This window comes from Pogoniulus pusillus, chromosome 33, assembly GCF_015220805.1.
Source record: "Pogoniulus pusillus isolate bPogPus1 chromosome 33, bPogPus1.pri, whole genome shotgun sequence".
NCBI lineage: Eukaryota > Metazoa > Chordata > Aves > Piciformes > Lybiidae > Pogoniulus > Pogoniulus pusillus.
Window position 1 is genome coordinate 4,905,492 of NC_087296.1, and position 24,935 is coordinate 4,930,426.

General features: G+C 43.6%; 1 protein-coding gene across 5 annotated transcripts in view; it reads right to left on the minus strand.

Annotated features, from left to right (window-relative positions):
- Positions 1-20,355, minus strand: part of CDK19 (cyclin dependent kinase 19) — a 95,737-nt gene extending 75,382 nt beyond the window's left edge. For 3 of the 5 annotated variants that reach the window (XR_010308124.1, XR_010308123.1, XM_064170024.1), the window contains exons 1-2: positions 19,723-20,354; positions 3,883-3,958 (exon numbers count right to left, since the gene is read on the minus strand). Coding sequence is in view for 2 of the 5 variants with exons in the window: in XM_064170024.1 (XP_064026094.1) it covers positions 3,883-3,958; positions 19,723-19,850 (204 nt within the window). In the remaining 3 variants the exon portion in view is untranslated. Of the gene's footprint in view, positions 1-3,882; positions 3,959-19,722 lie in introns of all 5 variants that reach the window. The other 2 variants (XR_010308125.1, XM_064170025.1) reach the window with 2 other exon arrangements.
- Positions 20,356-24,935: the final 4,580 nt, after the last annotated feature.

Genomic DNA, 24,935 nt, shown 5'->3' on the forward strand with positions numbered 1-24,935 from the left:
ACTACCTCCAGCTATTGAAAGAGGGAGTAGAGTTTTAAAGTTTCCAAAACCAAATCTAACAATCTTTTCTAATTAGGTAGTAGAGAATTTATGGGCAGATTTTTAGACTGCCAACTATTCTACACATTTAGATTATCTTGGCAAGGGAAAAGAAAGTCAGACATTCAAAAGGAATCTCCTACAGCAAATGTGCTCAGGGACACAGACTTTTTTAAAGCCTTGTTTTACTTAACCTGGCCTTAAGCAAAGCCAGAGCCCAAGGTTGGAAACCTCTTTTTCTACATACTGTAAGCTGCTGTTGATAGTCACAGTCAAGGAAATGGTCAGCAGACTCAAAGCAGAAGACTTGTATCTATCAGGAAATTCTGTGTAACTGTACTTGAAGTGAATCAGTGGTATTAAATATCTTCAAAGTGTTCCATTAACACTGAAAAATTATCATTACTGCTGTGGAGCTGCTCTTTCCAGCACTCCTAAGAGATGCAGACAGGTCAAACAGGTTCTAAGGCTAGCCTGGTCCACAGGCTCAAATTAAATAGCTTCACACTGAGTTGATTTGACTAAGCAGTTCCCGACCAGGGAGATGAGAGCAGCCTGGAAGTGACATGCAGCACCTAACAGAGGGAAAAGCAAATAAGCTGCACCAGCTCCACCAGCAAGGCACAACACAACCCCTTAGGGGTCCCCGTGTCAGGCTGCCAGCAGCACTGCCAAGCAGCACCTGGCAAAGGCACTGAGAGTTTCAAGGCAGTGACAAAAGGTCAAGCTGGACCTCCCTGGCTCAGCTTCAACACCACAGAACCCCAAAGCCAGGATGAAGGAGACACAGCCCCAGAAGAGCTGCCTGTACCCAAAAGCAGGGGAAGAACACAAATACAGTTAGCTAGAGCCTTGCTTAAGTGAGCTGACAAATGCCAAAAGGTTACACAAAGCTGTCATCTAACCTGGAAGGCTTCTAAAACCTTGCCCACCCTCAGAAACTGAGGATGTCAAAACATTTGTACCCTCTAGCATTCTGTAACACACATTGCATTAGCAGGCAAAAGGACTGAGAATAATTTGTGCATGCTACATTGTACAAAGGAGCTTTCAGTAACTCATTTAACATTACAGTCTGAATTATTTCAGCCTGTACCCATAAATGCAACTATGAAGACAAAGGCCAACTAATGCTCCCACCAGCATCCCACAGTGTTCTGGCATTGTTTCAAGGTCTCCCAGAAGGAGCAGCCTTCAGCAGCTTCACCAAGGACCAGCACACACAGGCACAGGATGTGGCAACTGAAATGGTTGTGTCCCAGACCCAACATTCACCCAGGGCAAAGCTGCAGCAGTTCAGGGCACTCCGTAAACAAGGCTGCTGGGTTGTGGCTCTACTTCTCCCGTTTAAACCATTTCTAATAGCTTAGTCCAATTACCTTTTCTAACAGGAAAAAAAAAGACTACTGAGCTATAAAATGAAACTAAACAAACCCTGATATAGAAAAAGTAACAAAAATTAGAGTTGAAAAGTTGAAAGAAAGAAACTTGCCCCAGGAATTACTGCCTATGTGATGTTTTCACTGATGTAAGTCTCCTTCCAGGAAAAGCTCATATGAACAGTGGTAAAAGAGGTTTTATGTTTTTCAGAGTCCTAAGCAAAGACAGACCAACTTGATCCACAATGACAGAAGGGAGGGAAAGTTGTTTTGTTTTCTCTTAGGGAAAAGTTAGCCATTAGATCTTATTCTGAGTGCCCAGGCAATGTGACACACAAAACGGTCTTGAGCTGCAAACTGGAATGTTTTTTCAGCTCAGCAATAAATTTCCTGAGCATATTTGTCAAGTGTCTTCAGGTTAGAGAATTACTCAAATATTCTGAACACCCACACAATCAGCACACTGCTGCTTCTTTCATGTTCTCAGCTTCCATAAAATATGTGTAGGGTCTGAGGTTTAAGGCAGGGGGTCTAAATGTCAAAACAAATGCTTCTGACATTTTAATGTGGTCTCTTTCTAGCTGATAATCTTTACTTAACCAGTAAATGTTACCCTCTTTGTTACCTATCTAAGCCTTTAAATACAAGATTAGCTATTAATACATCCATTAGAAGCCTGGTTCTCTCAGTGGATAATGTACCCAATTCAGCTTGTTTCTGTCAGACAAGAAGTTCTTCTTTCTTTTTCAACTATTTCACCTTTACCTTTTTCACAGACCAATTTTAAATTTCACTGAGGCAAGAAGTGATTTTCTACATTATTTCAGGTTACAGAGTTTTACAATAAAGGCTCAAGAAGAGTATAATATCATTTGAGGAACAACTACAAGAAGAATCAATGAGAGGACTCAAGCAACTTACACAGCAATAGTGGAATTTCCCAGACTGTACTAAGCTTTGCACAAAGCTTCACCAATAATAATAAAGAAGAAGTTTCAAAAAGAAGTAGAATCAAGACTGAAATGGTGATATATCACCAGAGGAAAAAAAGAGTTTGACACTCTAGTTTGTTGTGATTTGTCCAAATATGACAGAATCAGCTCCATGTCACAGTGTGATCATGACAACAAAAGTTTCCTTTTCTATCATGCCCATAATAGTACAGTATAAAGCAGACAAAGGACAAGAATCAAAGAAATACAAAGAAAATAAATCCAATGCTGTCAAAAACAGCCTTACAGTAACAAGAACATAATCTAGTGCTGGTGACAAAAGAGGATTTCTTATTTCCTCCACAGGCAGAAATATTAGCACTGGGTAGACTTTGTGTGAAGTGACTGCCAGCACCACAGCCACCTCTCAAATCCACGAGTGACCTTGACCTTACAGTGACAAGCACTTTAAAAGCAGAGTAGTTTTAGCTGCTAAGTCTCTTCACACAGAATGGGCACCCCTCTGAACACGATACACCGGTACACTCAGTCCATGGACACCATCAGTTTCCCCTGCCCCAGGCTGCACTGCACACCTGAGCACTGTGTGCATTTCACTGCACACCTGAGCACTGTGTGCATTTCACTGCACACCTGAGCACTGTGTGCATTTCACTGCACCACTCCCGGGTTATAAAAGGCTTCAGGCACAATCCTAACACACACTTCAACGGCTCTCAGCAGATCGACTGCATTAAAACAAGGCAAATATTTAATCACCAAGTGCACTTCCTTTGCAATGCAAGAAATTCTCAGGTTACAAAATTTAACTTGCTATCCAGCACTTAGACAGCAGTGCACATTTGCAGCCATAAAACAAACATTTAAAGATTAAATTAGACTTTCATACACAAACGACTGCAGTTAGGCAACGCTGAAGGAATGATGGGCACTGGAGTGCTCAAGTGTGCAATTTCTAAATCAATTTTTTCTCCTAAGATACTTGTAATAAAAATATAATTAAAGCTGGCTTTTATTTTGCTTTGAAACGTCTCTGTACTTAGCAAAACAAATAAGGGATGAGGAGAACAAACTGTTCTCAGGTACTAAAGAAGAGTAAGCTACTATTAGTCTGAAGTAAAATACATTACTAGCAAGCAGATGTGTAATCTTTCGGAACCATTTTCCTTGAAGTCATTTTAAAAGCATCCTTTTGCAAAATAAATCATCATTAAAAGGTTCACAAGTATTTCCCTCTCAGCACATAAAAGCAAATAAAACAAAATTACACCAGAAAGAGGCATTACTGTTATGGAACAAGTACATCTCTCTCCACTGAAAAAAAACACTGTAGTATTTGCAAAACATTTTAAGAGAAGCTCAGGTTTGAATAATTTTCATGTTTGGATAATTTTCATGTTTGCACACTTTAAAGAAAACATTTAGATAATCTTTGTTACTTAATTCAGAGAAGATAAAAGAGCTGGTGAGTAAGAATGACAGTAAAAATGCTTTAATTTATGTACACTTACTGCAATCTCTCTACAGGCCGACATGGATATCCCTGTACCTTCAATTTGCTTCAGTGCATACTCCTTTTCATCTTTTCTGCACACAAAAACAAAACAAAGAGAGGAATATTTTTAGCTCTGAGTTCTATTACATGGATCAGTACAAGCATAATGATTTACTTTAATTTGGTCTGGATTAAGAAGCTGAAAAGCCAATCTGTTTTCATGCATAAATTACACTTGGATATTAAAAGCAAGTTTCCTTTCAACAGACTCCAAGAAGTCCAAGCACATGCTCCTAAGAGCTGTTCATGAGCTACATTTTCAGGAGTAACTTCGGAAGTGGCCATGTCTGCTCCCTGTGCAGAAGGATTCAACAGGATCTATCAACACCATAATGCAGGTTCCTTCTCTGCTCCCCACTGATCAGCCCTTTATTTCCATGAGTTAGTCATTTACAAGACCTTTGCTCAAGATGCAGAACCAGGAAATGTGTAACTTTACAGGCAGGAAGCTCAACCCTTATCTCACAGAAATTGCTTTTAATTTCATTAATTAGTCATAAATGTCCATCCCCTCTCACACACAGTTCTGCTACGTCAAAGATTTATACGAACTGCAAGGTATTAACTCCCTAACTCAGATTGCTTACTGGGATTGGGAAGACCAAATTCTGTTGCCTGCAGAACCAAGAGCAACTCTGGACATTTAGACTCAGTGGTGGCTTTTAAATTGCGGCTGTGTTTGAACTACGTGGTACAGAACAACTCTGTGCACACATCATCAGCTGGAATCCCAAAACAGTGCAGCCACTACAGCACTGCAGTGCACCCTTTTTCTGGCACATCTAATTGCCCAGGCACACCACTCCACTAGCACAGCTACCCTTGAACTAGTTCTACAGATGCAAGCTCTGCTTTCAGCTCCTCAGACCTTCACAGTCTGAAGGTCACTGCAGAGACCAGGGATTCCGTCTGGCGCACACTGCTTTCAGCAGCATTGCTTCTCGTCACTGCAAGCCTGTCAGCACTTAGCCAGCCACCCTGCATAGGATTTTAAGAGGCAAACAAGAAGTTATAGAAGCTGGTTTAAAAAAATAAACAAAACACACCAAAATTAACTCAACGACTTCAGGTACTAGAGAATGTAGGAAAAGAAGGCGATCCTACTGAGCTGCAAACAAGACACTTCTAGGACACTGTTCACTGGGGTTTGTGAACACTGAGCAAGTAAGGAGACCATGAAATACTATCTAAAATAAATGAGTATCAAGGATCAAGATACTATACTCCAGACCTTCCAAAATGTGTTGGCTTGGGTTTTTTTAACCAACAGCACTGGAATCATAAATATAAGCTCCCTGAAAGACATCAACATGATTTACTTGCTTTGGCAGAAATGTAAGCCTATATGACTGTGTCTCCAAAGTTAATTGCTCTTATCATGCAAACATAATAGCCTAAAGACCTCCACCAAGTGTTATTTTAACCAAAAAATCCTATTTAATAGTAAAGAATTTTTAAAAAAGAAAAATAAATATGTTTAAAACTCCACAACTGAGTCAGTTAATGCAATCTAATGAAATCTGCAATCCTAGATACTTAATAAAAGGATATTAGGCAGCCAAAGAACAACCCCCCAAATGGTGCTTTATTAGCTCTTTCCCCACTTGTAAGAACTCAATAAATAACGTCAAATGATGTGTGTAACAGGCAAGTATACTGTTCAACTCCCTCAAGACCTATGCTCTTATGAAACACTTGAGGCAGGACGAAGTATTTCTACTTCAGGTTGAACACACAGAAAAACTCTGGTGAACTCTGAACACATGTCAAGAGCTTGTGCAGAATGAAATGGCAGGAAAGGCTGCATAAATCCTTCTCTGACAGATCCCATGTAAGTACATTTTTCACTAGAGAGCGGAGCAAGTGTGATTAAGGTGAAAAATCAACCCTGCAGAAGAAACTGCACAGCTCTGCTAGGAGGCAAAAGGCACCCGTGCCAGGGATAGCCAAGCAGAAGCAAGGTCTTTGTCCCTAATCATTTTCATCTGGTCCACAGAAATAGTGGCTTGGGAGCAGGCCAACTAACTTCAAGGTCCTGCTGCGTGGGGGTTTGCCTGAGGGCAGGGAGCAAGCAGCACAAGCTAGTTTAATCAAGTAGATTCTATTGAACAGCCACCCCAGGCTAAGAGTGCCAATGTGCTCACTGAATCCGAGTGAAAAACACAGCAAAACAGAACTGAAAGGGAATCTGCTTCCTAAGAGGCTGTGGGCTAACCGTTTTTATTAAAGCTGTTCAAAACCAGTCGAGAAGAATTTGCCTGGTAAAATGAGTATCACATCACACCACCACCAGGCTTTAAGATCCCTCATTCCAAACTAGGAATTAAAGGCTGAAATCAACATTGTTTCTGGCTCCAGAAGCCCTCCCACTCATACTAATTTACAAGTTATTAACTTTTTACCAAAATGAAACTTCTGCTATGAGACAGCCTCATGCTGAGAGCTGCCTGACTCTCCATTTCAGATTGCCATAGGCAGCATCCACATGCAAGGCTCCTCACACCCACCAGCAATAACCAAGAAGATCCCTCCCTTACAAACATCTGTACCAGTACAAGGCTGTAATTTGGTCTCTGAGGTTAAGCCCTTCTCCCTCACCAACAACTATGCCATTCTGTAATGGCATAGTTACATTGTTAACATTATCATGTTAACCTTTTCATTTGTACAGTGCAAAAGAAAATCTGTCCTCTTGCCCCCCCCCCAAAAAATTTTACTCAGCTGGCTCACATCCAACTGCAATATGCAAGGCAGTAAATGAAAACATGATTACTGCTTCTTCTAGGTAACACATTCCATTTTCCAAAAGCTTTGAAAAGAATAAAGTCCTGAATTCACTTCAGAAGTGCACAGTTCAGAAGATAATTAAAACATTTCAAAGGAGTTCCACTGTCTCAGCTATTGCAACTGCACTTTGTGGTGTTCCCATCATAAGAGAAGCTACTTAACAAACAAGCCAATGGAAAACGAGAAACAACTTGCCCAAGATCATAAGGGAAAAAAATAGGATTTAAAAGTAGTGCATGGTTCAAACTATTGTTTTATCTCTACTATTCAAATGTTTAAACTTTTAATGATGATCTGTCTTGAATCCACAGATAACTAACTTAAACTACATCCCAATCTCAATACAACCACGTCAAGGCACTGGATTGAAAGACTGCAGTCATATTGAAGCTACAACTGTGACTATCCTAACAGTAAATATAAAGATTGCAGCATATATTAATAATAACTTTCTTAAGTGCACAATATCATGAATAAAAAGAAAGTGCCTATTTTCTCAAATCAAGTGCACCATAAAAACATTCCAAGATGTAGCTAGAAAAAGCCAATAGAAAACATCAATTTCTCCTTGTGAGCACCATTAATGGAATTTAAACGTTTGTTACTCTAAGACGAAGCCTGGGAACAGCATGGAGCTCAGGGTCCTTCAGACATGGTGCTGCCCTGAACACAACGGCCACACAGACACCTTGCTATAATCTAAACGTTTTGGTTTATTGCTGCCATATAGCAAGAATTTAATCACTTGTCAGGAGTGATTAACACCACTGAGTTACAAACTTCTCTTCCCCTGCAAGGTAAGGCAAAACCATGACAATGAAGTGCACCTAATGTTAACTGAAAAACTCTCTGTGGTATCTGGAACACGGCAGCAAAGCCACTAAGCTGATCACGTTCAGCACTGTGAGCAAGCTGCTCAGAGTTCACAGAATCATAGAATGGTCTGGGTTGGAAGGCACCTCCAAAGGTCACCCAGTCCAGTCCCCTCTGCAGTCAGCAAGGACATCCTCAACTAGATCAGGTCTCCCAGACCCCTGTCAAGCATCACCTTGAATATCTCCAAGGATGGGGCCCCAATCACCTCCCTGGGCACCCTGTTCCCGTGTTCCACTACCCTTATGGCAACACTACACAGCGCACATAGTCACAGCCCTTTACAAAGGCAACAGTACCAATGGAAGTGTCTGTGACTGACTGGAAAAGGGACTTGATCATAGAATCACTACAGCTGGGAAAGACTCCCAAGACCATCAAGTCCAACCATCACCCCAGCATCACCACACCCACTAAACCACAACAAATTCTTACTCTTCCGTGTTTTTTATGCACTTGCCCAAACACTCTACCCATCCTGTCTGTGTTCTTCCACAAGGAAATATATAAGTATATATACCTTCTGTTAACAACAGCTTCAGCCTATTTCACAGCCACAACCACAGACAGCTTTTTAAGATCTCTATATTAACAGACCACTGGAAATCTTACTAACCTCAATCTCATTAGAATTTAGCCTTTACAGTATTATCATAACATTTCCTCTTTGTAAGGAAAGAGAGCACAACTTCAGTCACTGTCACCCTTTCTCTGAATTTATTGATGAAGATTCACAGACATCTCAAGCAGCTACAGGGTTGTTGCCATTGCTAAAATTAGACTGGCTCCAAAGTATCTTGAGTGATTGAGAACTGCGAATTTCATGTGAGTAGGCTTCTTTAACAGATTGGCATAAGCAGACACAACAGCCTGCTTATAAAGGTAAAAAATTGAAATGTTCACATTAAACCATGAAAGATGTAAAATTATTCTGCTGCTCCAGGTAATTTCTTACCAGCATTTGCAGGAGATAGAGCTCAATCTGATCTTATTTCTTTATAGACAAGCTTGATTACAGATAATGAATAGATCTAGGAAATACCTCCTTTCCTAGAAAGGATATTGCATGTGAAGATTTGCTATCTCCAAGTAAGGAGGAAAATTCCTCTGAAATCAGGAGGAAATAAACTTTTCTTCATCAGTGAATTATGTACTACAGCCACAGACACAAAGTCTTTTTAATTATGCAAAAGAAGAATCTGTGCTTTGTTTCATAAAGTCACTTGTGAGGAGAAAAAGGTTGTGACTCACTAAAAACATCAAGAACATCAGCTGTATGGGTTTGGTCATTTCATAAGTAGAGGTTCTAAAGCCATAGTGTATAAGCACACTGTAGCCACAAAGTCCAGCTTCATGGGCATCACATCTCTTTCTCTGCAGTGCTAAATATTGCCCTTCCCAGGAAGGGAAGCCTACATTTCTTTTGAGTCTCTTTGGTGAGAACCTGCCTCAAACACCAAGCACAGATTTATCTGGGTTTTTTCTAAATTATTACAATGTTCACCCACAGGAGGAAAAACAAAAGAAAAAAATAAGTGGGAAGAGGAGTAAATAATAGAAAAAGAATCTCAGTATAAGACCTGTCAGAAGGACAATGGCCTAAATCCTGCAGTTACTCAGTTTTCCTTTTCCAGCTCATGTCAAATACTTCCTCTACAGCATATAGAAAGCCCAGATTTATCAGAGAGCCCTGTCACACAATTTCTGTTCTCTTCCTTCAGACTTGCCAGCTCAAATGATCTAACGTGAAATCTTCTATTCTCATAGCCAGGCCTACATGAAAGCTTACTAACATAATGTGGATGTAATTCTCAGTAAACCAACCTTTAGGTACAAAAGCTGCCATCCAAAACATGAGTAAGATCCAATAGTTTGCATGGGCAGAGTGAGAAAGCTGCACACATTTGTTAGGGCTGGAAAGCTGCCAAGTTGAAGAAACACCCCCAGGAGAAGGTGTAAGGCCTGCAACTAAACCCTACAAAGGCACCAAGAGGCAGCTTTCCTTCAGCAGAAATTCTCCATCTCCTACAATGCATCTGACTTTTTAATATTACTGACACCCCTCTGCTAGGTTCTTCTTGGGGTATCAGGACATTGAAAGGATGATGCCAGTTTGGAGCCTGGTCTTGTTGGTAAGCTTGTTGTCAGGTATGGGTATAGGAAAGAAAGAGAAGATGTTCTGCTTGCAGCTAAGCTGCTGTGGTCTCAGGTTGTGTGCTGAAGGATGTAGGGCTTGGACACGTCCCCTAGAGCACAGAATGCCTTGGGTTGGCTTTGATGCTGAGGGGCATGGGTTAGTTAGATAAGGGTTGGATTTGGTGATCTTGAATGCCTTTTTCAACAAAAATTATTCTATATCCAAAGTGGAAAAAAGTTATCACTGGTTAAGAGAACATCTCCATTTTTTCCCCACTTTGATGTCAGGCAGGATTACACAAAGTTACAGATGTCTTTATTTCAGCCACAGAGACAGCCTTGCTAGTTTCCCAGCAACAAACAAGGTCTTTAGTCAGCAATAACCCTATCTGTTCCTGGGGAACGTGACCCATGTCCTGCTTCCCTTGAACTTTAAAAGCCATGTCCTGCAGTCAGAACTTCTCTCGTGCTCTTCCTGTAGCTTAAGATCATCACTTGGATAAAGTTCTGCACTAACATTGTTTCCCACCATTGAAATCATGCTAAAAGTAGAATAAATGGCTTTCAACTCACAATGGTTTTTTTGGTTGTTCTGAGCTGAAGGTCAAATTAAATTTGGTAGTTTGTCTACCTCTGTTTCTCATTTGGAGCATGACAGAATTGGGCAAAGTAACAACTGGCTATCCATCAGTACAAGGACTGGTTTTAACCAAAAGGTACCAACATAAAGATAACTTTTGATGCCTACAACACCCTTGAGAAGGCAGCAAAAACTCACACAGAAATTCTGTTCCAGGAATAGATATTCAAAGACACAGGCTGAAACCCAGTGTCAGCTGTGTTAGCGATACTGAACCGAAGCACTGAACATGGCATTTTTGAGTGAGAAGGTGTTAAAGCTGAGCAGGAATCTGAGATAATCCATGGAGGTATTAAAATGGTGAGAATTTTCTTCAAACACCTTTGAATTAGCAGAATTCATGAGTCATAACTGTCTTTCCCAAAACACTCAGGAGTCGAACAGTAAATCTCATGCTACTAGAACTTCATGAATGAATGGCCTCTAAGTCAATGAAGAGTAAGTTTAGGCTAAATTTTAGGAGGAATTTCTTCAGTACAAGGGTGGTCAGACCCTGAAGCAGGTTGCCCAGAGTGGTTGTGGATATCTCCTCCTCAGAGGAGTTCAAGGCCAGGATGGATGAGGCCTTGAGTAAGAAAGCCAAGTTAAGAGGCATCCCTGCCCATGGTAGGGAGGATGGAGTAGATGATCTCTAAGGTCTCTTCCAACCTAAGCCATTGCAGGATTCTGTATCATATCTCTTCAGGCTCTCCAACCCCACAACATACCAAAGAGGTGGAAAAGACAAGACAACAGCAGTTGAAGTATAGTTCTAGCATTACCTGTGTGAACACTTCTGAGAAGAAATCAGTAGTATCTTCTACTTGAGCAAGGAATGAGCAAAAAAGATAACAAGACTGTGTATGAAGTCCACTCTATGGGAACACATCTTTAAAGCCATACTGAGACTGTCTTCAGTTTGCATCTATGCTCATCTCTAGCTGAGAATCCTCCCCCTGAAGTGAGCAATCTGACACTCCCAGCACACATAGGAGCCTTCAGCTGTTGCTTTACCTATTGGAAATCCTGACCTCAGTGTGGTTTCAGCTGTAAAATGAATGACTCCAGAGAGTATTTCAAGATCATGAACTTTGTAGAAAGCAGATGACAACTGAGGGATAAAGAACCAGTTATGCAGTAGTCTCATCTGAAAATATGTATTTAAAAGCTACTAATCCCAAGACAGAAGCAAGCATGAACACTGCTCCTCAGAGATCCACTGCTCCTGTAATCTCAGCTCCTTCAAGTCTTTCTCACAACCAGAACATCAGTTCTCCTTTCTAATAGAAATTTCAAAGAGAAACAATCACATAACAAACAAAAACACAAGCAAAAAAAACCCCAAAACACAACCACCACCCCCACACACACACACTTAGAGACACCAATTTTGTAGAGGTCAGTTAACTCTCTCTACAACACTCCTTTCCTTTCAGACAGTCTTATTAGAGACACTAACATTTGATCAAATCTCCAAACCTCACTGCTAAATCATTGTGCTCCCACATAAAAACCTAACAAAATATTCCTAAGGATTCCAGACATGGAAGTTAAGTGCTGGTCAATTTAAAGATTTTTTTTCCTAGGTTTTTCCCTCAAAACAGCTACTTTGGATTTGAAACTTTTCTGTACTTTCTGTTTTCTTCCTGAAGCTGTCGAGATAGCTGAAGCTCAGGAGAGGCATAATGATTTCTACTATTATCACAACTAGCAATTTTATCTGACAGTTATCTAACTTAGAGTCAAGTAATCCATGCAAAACATGTCTGCAAAGCTGGGAGGTCTTTTATAAACCTAAATTATTTAGGTATGTGACACTCATGAGCCAAGTCAAAATGCTAAAGTTTTTGGGGTTGCTACACAAGTAGAAACTGTATTTGATTTCCTCAAGTCACAGGCTGAGTTAGTCAATTTATTCTAAAAGCAGTTGTCCTGGACCAGTGTCAGCACTCTCTCAGGCAAATGGTTACTGAAACAAACCTTTTTTCAGCATCAGTATTTAGCTTCAGTGAAAAAGAATCCAAAATTGCAGCTTGTGTCAATTCCCAAATGCCAGCAATGTAGCTCAATAGCAGCCTGTCTTTGGAAGCAGAATTCAAGAGATGCCAATCACTTTTGCTAACCATCTCTTCCTCAATCAGACACATAGCCCTTACCATCTCCTTAACTGTAATTGAAGCAGCAGTGAGCACAGGCAAACAGAATCTTATTTTACCACACACAACTCAGGAGTTAAAAATAGAGGAGAAAGACTTGGGGTAGAAGAGATCTATGCAAATCATGAGCTTGAAAAAGGCCACAGAAGAGGCAAATGTACCCTCTCAGTAGATATTTACAAAAGATATGGGAAAATTGGATGTTAGCAACAAATCCATAGTGAAATTTGGTTAGAACACTCCACAGAAAACCTGGCTGTTTCTGCAAGCACACTTGCAGTGTTCTGGATCTCTGCAGACTGGGAGATTTTGCTTGTTTTTTCTGGTCTGTGAAAATACTCATCTTGAAAGTAAGCTTATGAAAGAAACTTCACAGCACTTCAACCTACAATACAACAGATTAGATTGGATGACTCAGAAATACATCAACACATTAAATTTCTGTGTGCAGTAGTCGACACACAAAGTATTTAGCTTCTAACTTAACCCCCTGTTCTGCCTTGCTTTGCACCCTCTTACCAAGTGGAGGGCAGAAAGGAATCTCTTTTTTCCCCTTCAAGCTCTTACTGCATCACTATTGGAAAACTCTTATTCCCCTCACTCTGCAATAGGAAACTTCTTATCCTCCTCATCTCTTTAAAAAAAGCACTACTAAATCTTGAGAGATTTTCCCTCACAGCTTCTTTATGGGCTAATTTATGCACAGGACTTCCTCTACAAGCTTGGCAAAAATCTTCATCTGTTTCTCTCTCAAACACGAGCTCTTCTACATCACCTCCTTTCTTTCTCAACCTCCTATCATCACAATACCTTAGTGCTTGCCACAGCAGCACACTAAACACCAGCTGAATGCCAGTGGCTTTCTGAAAGGCTACAGCTTCTACACTTCTGCACTCGGTTCCAGAGAGAGGAACAGAAGAAAGGCCAAAACAACCATGGAAGAGACCATATGCAAGAGCCTGTGGGAAGCACTAAAAATGACTTCTGACCACTTGCACTATGCTCTTGGGCAGGAAGCAAAGCCACGGTGTAGCTGCACTGGCAGCTTGCAGAAAGGCACAGCTACCAAAGACTAACAATCTCTGCCTAGATTAGGGAGGTTACTAGAATGCTTTGCTGGCAACTGGCTGAACAGGTTTGGGTTAGTTCTGCTGCTCCTTCTCACACATTAAGAGCACTCAGTGGTAAGAGGTATTTTCAGGATTTGCAGGTAAATCCAGTATCTAGGTTGACTTAGCTATTGAGAGATTATAGCGAGACATGAACACTTTGTGTCATTCTACCTCCCTCATGATAATAACTTTCATCAAGAAAGAAAAATAAAGTGAGGAGCAAGACATATCTTTTCAGATACCATCAGTGGCAGGAATTTTGGTGCATTCAGGATCAAATACATTGCCTTCTTACTTGGGTCAGTATTTCTGTCATTTAGCCTGCCACAGGATGACATGAGTAATCAGCAGCTACAGCTGAAAACTCAAATTGCTTGCATTCAAGACAATGTCAAATAGAGGGAATATGCAAACACATAAATTATTACAGACTCTCAAACACCTTACAAGTATGAATTTGCATTGGTACATAACACCGCAGTTCCTGACACACTCCTGCTATTCTGCTTCAGTAATTAAAACACCGCAGAACAACAACATGGAGAGAACAGCACACAAATTATTGCTGTACAAATACTGATTTAAGAAAAGAAGCAGATTACCTTTACCTCTTCTACACTTACAGCTCTCTACCACCACAGTAATCTCAGCCATAAGCATGACCAGCTGCAACCTCTGAACAACATAATGATATTAGCAGAAACCCCAACCACAGCAAGTGGCCCCAGGAGAAAGCTTGTTTTTCCTCACAGCATGCTGGATTTTCTCTCTTAATCAGTTGGGTTTTTTTTTTTTTGGTCTACATCTGCTTGAAACAAATAAGATGCATCAAAAACAAACAAACAAACACACACACCACACACCCCCCAGAAAAAAACCAAAACCAAACAGCAAACAAAACTAAACTAAAACCAAAATGTTACATGGCCAGGAGCACAGCCAGCATACCCAGGTTAGATTATACACTTGCCCTGGCTATGCACTTCATCTTCCTTCCTCTTCCTATGCCCCAACTTTCACCTGACTCCTGCGTGGGCTTGGATGCTATAAGCACTTCAGGTTCATGTTAAGAACTTGACATTAATGCTTCTGCACACCAGTATCAGCCCAAGGAAGAAAACAGACTGACCTCTTTAGTAACGAGCTTACAGTACTCAAAAACAGAGAGGCAGGGGAGAAGATTATATTAGTCCCTCCCTCCTATGCCTGTACTTACAATGATGCTTTTGGACTTGCCTGACTGTTGCCCAATTTCCAAAAGAGAATGCCATATTTGGCAGCTAAGGTGAAGCCTGGTTTCTACCAGTTCTCTTGTTCAGCTGTCTTGCTTGCAAGTCAGAGATAAATTAGCAACTAAGTAATCTGACAAGTTACAAATAGAGGCTTTCTTCTTTATAAAAAGAAAAGTATCCCTACAGCAGCATACATTTCACTCAGCTGATACACTGTACAATACAGCACAGTGCCAAACATTTTATAACTGTCAAAGGATAATATGTGGCATGGTCTGACAGGGCACTGCCAGCTACTGAGCAGGCAGCGAGCACGGGAGGTGCCCAGAGTAAATCCACGGGTCCTTCTGCTGCCATCGTCTTGAAAATTGCTCACTCTTTTTCTGTCCTTCCCTCCATAACAAGATTTAAAAGCACATATCTGCTTTACAAAACGTATTTTGAAACATGGGGATTAAAAACACTACCTACAAAGTTACCCAGAAAGAAAAAAAAAACCACAACCAAAAATCAAAACCAAAATTTGTCATTTTATTTTAATAACCAACCTCAGGTAGCAAGTAGAGCTAAAATTAACATGGCCATAGCTTAAGAGAAAGCAGCCAGCTCAATTGTTTGTGTAAAGGTAAGCAGAGTCAGCAATAAGAGGAAAGGTTCTGTTCCCACAAAGATTTCAGCTTTTGCAAGTGTTACATCTGCTGTCACTGCTACAGAATGAAGAACAGAGTGCCCTATTTTCTACTTCAACTCCTGCATCCCATTATTCCTTGCAGGCTCCTGACTAATCAACAGAGGTTATCTTTTCAGCTGGTTGACTTGTCCAAACATCCTCCTGCAGGTGAGCTGCCATCCTGGTGAAGGAACAGAAATGCTCTGTAGTGGCTAAGACAGACTGAATTTTCCTGTAGAATAAAGTGAACTAATTGAGGCAAACACAACAAATAAACAGAACTTCCAATCCTTACTTCATCCTAAAAATTGCCTCCCATATGATAAGGAGATCACAGGAAGCAAAACAACTAAGTACAACTGTGACCAAAGCAGCAGCAAGAAACGTTAACAAGGAGAGGTAAAGCATGAAACAAAATCACACTTCTCTAATCATGAGTGGAAAAGCTGCATAAAATGTGAACGAGGATCCAAAAAGAGTTAGCAAAAGATGACATTGAGGTAGTACAAACACACACAAAAAAAACCCTAGATAACAGATTTTCCAGCTACATAATAAAGTGCTAAAAACTTCACATTGACAACCGAATTGCAGTCATGAGGCTTACAGCCTGAATGCCCCTCTCAGACACTGATCCTGCTGTTATGTACACAGAAATAAAGTCCTAGATTGCCTACAGACCCCTATTTTCTAACCTTTCAGGATTACACAGATATTAATTAATAAGTTTAGTAAACTCAGATGTCTAATCTAGGTACATGCCTAATGCCAGTGATACCACCAGAGCTCAGAGCACACAAACACGACTAAAGCAAATGCAAGTTGCAGGTGCTCAACATCTTTAAATATATGCTCAGGCAGCACATGCAAATGTCACACCAACACTGTTCAAACCTAAATGCCTATTAAATAAATTTGCCAATGAATTAATAATAAGCACCTTTTAACTCTCACAGAAATCAATCAGCTCACTCGAAACATGCCCAAATGGCTGGGAAAGCCAAATTAAGCCATTACTTTGTTCAAAACCTGCTTTTATGCCTGAGCCATTCACAGAGATCTAAGCAATGCAAGCACTTTTTTACAAGCATTTTATCCAACAGCTTGCCAGGCTCCATATGAACACATTTCACTATTTCAGAAAGTTTAGATGCCAGGTTTTTGAAATGTGAAGTGACAGGCTCTCAGCAGAATTTCTGCAGAGTTACAGGATTCTTACTGCCTGCAGCCTCCCAAGACTGAAAATTGTCTGTAAGTAACCAAAGCTCTTTTCTTTCATACAGGAGGGCCTTGTGAATCTGAAATACTGAAGCAGTCTCTACCATCAGCCAAAGAAGAATTCCTTAACACGAGGCTCAAAATCCCCCTGTGATCAGCACACTCTAAATATGCATCACTGCTGCTGGGTTTCTGTTGCCAACACTGGGAAATGCTTCTCCCCATCCTTAAGGAGCCCTTCAGAACTAATGCTAAACATCCTCTACCCCATGGATATATATTAGCTAGATCACCTTATCTTAATGATTTAGGTTCTTTTCTCTTTTTTTTTTTCCTTCCTAACTTATTCACACCTTCCACTCACTCAAGGTCCTGAAATTACATGAAAGCAACTGAGATGAACTCTTACACAAGGCCCAGCTTCCAAGCTGCAAGAAGTAGCTGTACTTCACACTCACAAGTTCTATATTTGTGCCATATTACACTGCACTTCAAGCTGCCTTCTGAATCTTTGCATGTATTTTTACCAGTTAGTTTTCTTAAGGCTCAAGGTCTCCCCTTGATGATTCTCAGCTCAGACACATTATTTATCTTGTTCTCGTGTTTATGTTTCCTGTGCTACTCATTTATATCTCATCAACAATGATGACCATTAGGCAGGTAAGTTAGAAACAGATCTCAAATCTGTTTTTTCATAAAACTGAGCATACAAAAGGCAGCTCTGGGGAGTTCTATTCTTACAAGCAGTAATTTAAGGATTACTGTATTAAATAAAAACATTTAGCCAGCGTTTTCATAGAATCAGCCAGGTTGGAAGAGACCTCCAAGATCATCCAGGCCAACCTAGCACCCAGCCCCATCCAGTCAACCAGACCATGGCACTAAGTGCCCCAGCCAGGCTTTGCTTGAACATCTCCAGGGACGGTGCCTCCACCACCTCCCTGGGCAGCCCATTCCAATGCCAATCACTCTCTCTGCCAACAACTTCCTCCTAACATCCAACCTATACCTACCCCGCCACAACTTGAGACTGTGTCCCCTTGTTCTATTGCTGGTTGCCTGGGAGAAGAGGCCACCCCCCACCTGGCTACAGTGTCCCTTCAGGTAGTTGTAGACAGCAATGAGGTCCCCCCTGAGCCTCCTCTTCTCCAGGCTAAACAACCCCAGCTCCCTCAGCCTCTCCTCATAGGTTTTGGTTGGTTTTACTACCACTTCCTCTCTCATATATATAGTACAAATAAATAACATTTTAAAGAAACAAAGTGAAACAAGTAACAACAACAAATTCGTGATTCCTAAAATAATCATGATTACACAAATATTAGAAGAGCTCATGGGCAGCTAAAACACAGCAAAAGCCTTTAACATTTCTTGTCAAAGCTGGCTGTGCTCCAGTATTCTAAGGCTGCGGAATAAACCAGTCAGAATCAGAGCTCCATTCCCAACATCTGATCCACCACCTAAATTAGTGAGCTGCCCTCTCTGTTACCAATCACTTTGATACTACATCCTCTTAACTCCGAGTTTAGAAGACACACATGAATGCAATTTACCCCTACAGAAAACCCCCTGGACTTCTCTATTACTCTACAGCAGCAGCCTTCCATAAACCACTTTCAGAACTTGACTTTTAAAATTGCCATTTATCCATATTATTTTGTCCCTCTTTTCCAAAGTTTCAGTTGCCTGTGATGGATGCCTTTCTGTTAGAAAGGTTACCACCTCTGATCTGCAAGTACATTTTAACTCCACAGTATGCCAAGACAGTTCCAAGAATGCAGTCTGTGCTTGTGCACTAGTCACACACCACTGTGAAAAACAAATCGATGGTTCTTCTGGAAGAAAAAGGTTGTATCTGGAACCTCCACCTGCACAGGAGCATAACCCAGGCCCCAGGACTGCTCCTCTCCAACAGCTGCATCCCAGCTAAGCAATCCCGAACTGAGTTTGCCATCACTTTCTCAGCCACACTACAGTAACAACGGCATCCACAGGACACTAATCCCGTGGTAGCAGCTGTCTTTTCACCAGGGAAAAGAAGGCCTGCTTAAGCGACATACGCGGGTTTCATGGCCGAATGGCCTCTCTGGAGCCAGGTATTAGGAGGCAGGGACAGGCACAGAGCTCTGGCATGGCAAACGAGGCCCGATGCAGACACACCTCCCGCACACCCCTGCGTTGGCACTGACAGAGCTGCCAGTCCTGCCTGTGAGAAGCCTACCGGACACGCCGCTAAGCCAAGCCTGCCCGGCTGTGTGTTCATCTGGGCACCAGGGCTGAGGCGAGACCAGCGACCACCGCACCCTCCGGGGGTTTGCTGGCCGCCTCGGGCGCACCGGCCTGACCGGGAGAGCTCTGGAGGGGCGGCCGGTAGCCAGGTGCTCCTCGCATCAAACTTGCTCCTTCGCCAATCCCCTGCAAGTTCTCGGAGCAGCATGTCAAAGCACGAACGCAGTCACACAAAGGGTGAAAGCGGTGACCTGAAACTCGGCATGGAAACCAAAGGCAAGCCAAACGACACAGCCTGCTGACACAGCACCCTTCGCCCGCTGCGCCGGTGGAGCGGCCAGTGCCGGACGCACCACCGGGGCCTCGGCCACGATCACCACCGCCGACGGCGGAGCGCTGCCGCGTCCCACGGCCGCCAGGACGGCGGGCACACGCTGGAGACCGCGACAGCAGGGCGGAGGACGCAGCCACCGGGCAAAGACGGGCGGTCGAGCTTGTCTGTCCCTTGCTCCACGCCGGGGCTCGCCGAGCACCGACCCCCGCTCACACAGGCACCGCACCGCAGGGCCGCGGACCGCCCCCGCCGCAGGGCCGAGGCACTGGGGCCCGCTCCCGGCACGGGCTGAGGGCTACCTGGGCGGACTCCGCGCTCAGGCCCCCGCCGGCTGCCAGAAACTTTCCAGAGAGGAGGGCGGGGGGAGGGGGGCGGAGGGGGCCCAGCCGGCCGTTGGCGGCGGGGCCCGGCGGCGCGGCGCGGCCCTTACCCGTCCTTGCGGCGGGCCTTGTAGACGTGCCCGTAGGTGCCTCTGCCCACTTTGCAGCCCTCATACTCGAACAGGTCCTCCACCCGCTCGCGCTCGGCCGCCAGCTTCGACTTGAACTCGTAGTCCATGTCTCGCCCATGGGCGGGGAGGGACGGGCAGGGGACGCAGCGGCCGGATCAGCACCCCCGGCTGGCGGAGCCCCCTCCCGGCGCCGCCATTTCCGGGGCTCGGCGGGGGGCGGCGGGCGGGCGAGCGGACGGAGGGGAGCGAGGGGGGCGGTTTGTTTTTGTTTTGGTTTGGGGCTTTTTGGCGGGGGAGGGGGTGCGCTCCGCCGCCACCCGCTTCAACTCGGCTCCTCGCGGCGCGGCGCGGGGCATGCCGGGAGCTGTAGTGCGGCTGCGAGGGCCAGCCCCGGCGCCACAGGCGGGACATAGTTGCAGTGGAACTACAACTCCCGGTATACTCCGAGCCACCTCAATCAGGCGGCGTCGGCGCACTTGGCTCCCCGGAGACACCGAGCGTTTCAGCGGCCGCTGGGAACTTGCTGACTCTTCACATTGCGAGCAGAAACAGGAGCAGTGAGCGCGGCCAGGCTTGGCGCCTCTCGCTGTGCCAGAGAGAGGGAGGGAGGGAAAGAGAGAGAAAGAGACCGCTCGTCCCACAGCAGCCACCGCTGCACCGCACATCACCCCAAGGTGCGAGGCACTGAACAGTGCGGCAACTTGTTTATCTCGCCAGCTGCCACTCAAGGCTCAGCCCCGCCCCGTGCTGGATGCCGCCCTCTGATTGGCCAGTCTCGCCCCGCCCTGCCGCGGTTCGGCCGCGGGGTGCCGCCGGCGGCTGCGGGCGCGGGCGGGGTTCTGTAGCAGTCCCGCCCGACGCCGGCCGGGCTAAGGCATTGCTGGGGCCGGTGTCTGTTTCGAGGCAGTGGCCCGAGCCCCGTGGGGTTTTGCGGCGTTAGAGAAGGTAGCCGCTGCTCGCCCAAAGGGCGGGGTTGCAGCTCCGGGAGCGGCGGTTGCCGCGTCCGGTGGCTGTCACCGCTCGGGTCCTGGCCCATCCGGAGCAAACATCTCGGCAGTGGCACGGAGACCCTGACCTAGTTCCGGCCGTGCCGCTTCAGAGGGACCGAACGAGGAGCGAGAGGAGGAGCGAGAAGCCGGAGCAGGTGGCGGCCAACCGGGCGTCACCTTTGTGTCACTGCAGGTCCATGTTGGAACGGGGATGCTGAGAAAGGGGCTGGATGTAACCAGGCGCTGCTAAATAAACTCATTTTTCACCGATTCACAGCGGCCGACTGCAGCGTTTGCATGCAGATACCGACGCAGGCTTATCGGTGAGGCTTTCTGCTTCGATATGGCAGCAAAGCTCTGTCCAGCTCCAAGCACAGAGAGCTTTAGGCAAGTTTCGGAGTTCAAACTAAATATATTGAGATCATAGAATTATTCTTCGTTGTCTCTCATGCAGAGATTTTTTTGTAAAGAGCATCATTTGGAGCATATTCTCATTATGCAAGGACCTCACAGAGCTAACCAAACACTTAGGTTACATCCTGTCGTACAAGCAATTAATAATCCCCACCTCGTGTATTCATTCTGAGTTTTTAACAGTCAGCAGCAAGTAAAAGAACAAAATTAGAGAAGGGAAGAGTTCAAACCAGAGGCTGTCCACATGGGGAATGCATCTCTGCGCATCATCTGCTCTGCCAGCTTTGGTTACCTAAATGGAAAAGTTTATCCACTGCCTAACAGACAGGGTGTGAGGGGTGGATGAGCTGATGAGAAGCTGTCACTGCTGACAAAGCAAAGGGAGGGGTCCACGGCACTATAAGGTAAGGTGCTGCATGTGATTACTAGTGCATAGCTAAGTTATGAGGTCCTAAGCAGAAGTTAAGTTATGAGGTCCTAAGCAGAAGTTCATTTCTCCAGTAATGGCAGAAGGAGTGTAACCATTCTGAGGTGATTATTTCTTCCAGAAGGCAATAGGTGATTCAGAATTTCCCTTCTGCTAGATAGCTAACAACCACAATTCACAGAAAACTTCATCACTCCTTTACCAAAGTAATATTTTCCAGAGCACTACAAGTGCTTTTGTCTGCAGTTGCAGATACAGCTCTTTCTGAACACAGCTCGATCACAAGCTGGCAAATCTCCTAAATAGTGGAGAGAGAGAGGACTGTTGATCATTCACTGTTAGCCTCAAAGATCTTTACTAAACTCAGAGCTATCATTTCAGTTAGGCAAAGCTTCACATCTTGGGTCACCTAATAATCAAAGACAACACTGAAAATAAAGAGACATAGGCTTGAAAAGGCAAGCATCTAGTAAAGGGTTATGCTGCCCAGATGTACCCATCCACTCCTAAAGTGGAACAGGGAGCTACCTTGCCATTGGTAATAGTAAACTCTGCAAGTGGTGGCCATTGTCCTTTTTACCCCAAAAAAATAGCTGTTATTGCCCATTTTTATCACTAAGACTTTCATTTTATTTCCACCACACAATGCCAAGACTGCCTTTCACCATAAACCATTGAGGTCAGGTGAGAGAGGGCTAGCAGCACCCTCACTATGGAAGCCTGGCTAGCCTGGCATTTGCAACTCAGGGCAATTCTTCTCTACCCCGTGCTGTACCCAGCTCCCCAGAGTTACAAGCAGACATTTTAACTTTCCTTTGTAATCTGATTGTGCTTTGCCAGTGAATGTTTTGGCCCTTCCTGCTGCTACTGAGAGGCTGTCCGAGAGAAACCTCTCTGAACAGCTGGAAGCCTTTTGAAAATTTCAAACTTACATTTCCCTGTGGCCACTCTACATCCATCTTTTCTTTCCCTGTAAATACTGTCCTGAAGTAGCCTTTCCTGCTCTCCTGTGTGTATTTTTACAGAGCGATCTCATCCCCACACAGCCGTTACTTTGCTGAACTAAATAAGCCATGCTCTTCTTATTCCCCCCATGAGCCCTCACAGTGGAAACTGGACTGGTGCAAAGCTGGTTGTTGGAAATGCAGGACGTGGTCTATGCCTCAGTTTCTTCTCTCATGACACAGCCCTGCTTCAAGTTTATGAATCCTTATACTGGCCACATAAAAGCTGTTGAAAGCATATAAACAGCTAAGCAGCTACAAGTGTTGGCTGGCTCAGAGGCTGGTAAGAATGAGGCTGCTCTCCTATTTGATGAAAAAATTTTGTCAATCATAGAATCATTTTGTTTGGAAAAGACCTCTAAGATCGTCGAGTCCAACCATGAACCCTACTCTGCCAAGTCTACCACTGAGCCATATCCCCAAGCTCCACATCTACACAGCTTTTAAACACACCCAGAGATGGTAACTCCACCACCTCCCTGCACAGCCTGTTTCAGTGCCTGGCAACCCTTTCAATCAAAAACTCTTTCCAGTCAAGGAATGTTTCCAGTCAAAAACTTTTTTCCAACTTGTGGTTAAAAGATGGAAATGGGCACATTTGTCTCTTCCTGAGGTTGGAGCACATGGCAGGATTCCACTTGAAGTTCATAAAGATGGAAAGAATTGTTTATGTGGGCACACAGTGTCAGGCCTGCTGGAGAACAGCTCTTCAGGTGGTTCCCAGAGGAGGGGAAGTTTCAGGCAGCCATTTAGATGGCAGAGATGAATACCTGAGTGGTGGCAAACGGGCTGAAAGAAGCAGTGCTATGGCATTTCCATTGCTCTTCCATGTTAGTAGAATGGTTATGATACCAGTAATAAGCATTTAATAGCATTCACCATTTAAAAAAGATGGTTTATTAATTGCATTCTTCAGAAATGCTTTATTCATTGTATTATTCAGAAGACAAATGCCTGGAGCATTTTTAATATGTTATACCCCATCATTTGTTAATTGTGCTGATGCAGGAAGTCTGAGTAGTCCCACCAAAGAAAACAGAAAATGACAGGCTTGCAGATTGCAGGCACAGCTCTCTCAGCCTGCCAGCCCGACTGAAGGTGCCAGGATGTTGCTCTTTAAAATCACCACTTCTTCCGAATCCCAAGCCACTGCAGTTAAATAGTGCCCAGACAGTTGAAGAGGAAAACTGTTTCAAGCAAGCCTGAAAGGGAAGAATTGAACATGGTCCCCAGTTCTCTAAAAGACAGGTAAGACTTGAATGTCTAATGTAAAAAGGGAAGAATTGAACATGGTCACTAGTTCTCTAAAAGACAGGTAAGACTTGAATGTCTAATGTAAAAAGGGAAGAATTCAACATGGTCCCCAGTTCTCTAAAAGACAGGTAAGACTTGAATGTCTAATGTAAAAAGGGAAGAATTCAACATGGTCCCCAGTTCTCTAAAAGACAGGTAAGACTTGAATGTCTAATGTAAAAAGGGAAGAATTCAACATGGTCCCCAGTTCTCTAAAAGACAGAAGACTTGAATGTCTAATGTAAAAAGGGAAGAATTCAACATGGTCCCCAGTTCTCTAAAAGACAGGTAAGACTTGAATGTCTAATGTAAAAAGGGAAGAATTCAACATGGTCACTAGTTCTCTAAAAGACAGGTAAGACTTGAATGTCTGATGTAAAAAGGGAAGAATTGAAGATGGTCCCCAGTTCTCTAAAAGACAGGTAAGACTTGAATGTCTAATGTAAAAAGGGAAGAATTCAACATGGTCCCCAGTTCTCTAAAAGACAGGTAAGACTTGAATTTCTAATGTAAAAAGGGAAGAATTGAACATGGTCCCCAGTTCTCTAAAAGACAGGTAAGACTTGAATGTCTAATGTAAAAAGGGAAGAATTTGGTCTTTCCCAATTCAGCATCAAAGTGACACACACAGACCCTTTTTTTTTTCTCTACAGAGTGCTTTGCATGTAAACCAGACTGTTTTATTTCCTTTCCATTCTGTCTTAGCTTTGTTCCTTGCCTTGGAAAGTTCTGTCACAGGCAATCTCTTAGGGGTCTCTCTTTGGGTGTTAGTGAGAGCAAAAATTTTGCCTGGTTTGGTTTTTCTTTTGTTTTTTTTTAATTTCTCTAGGTCACATCTGGAAGTAGTTGCCTCCCCCCCCCCCCCCTTTTTTTTCCTAACTTCCTCTCTTTGTAGGCTTTTACTTGTTAATACACTGAGAAATTTTAGATTCTTAGGGATCAAGATAGCATTTTTCCAGTCGATCTTGAGTGGAGTATTAATAAACATAGACACACAGTGTTTACTTATGTCAGTTACATTTAAGCTGATGTTGCTTCACTTCAGAGGGGAAGGCTGCATCTCAG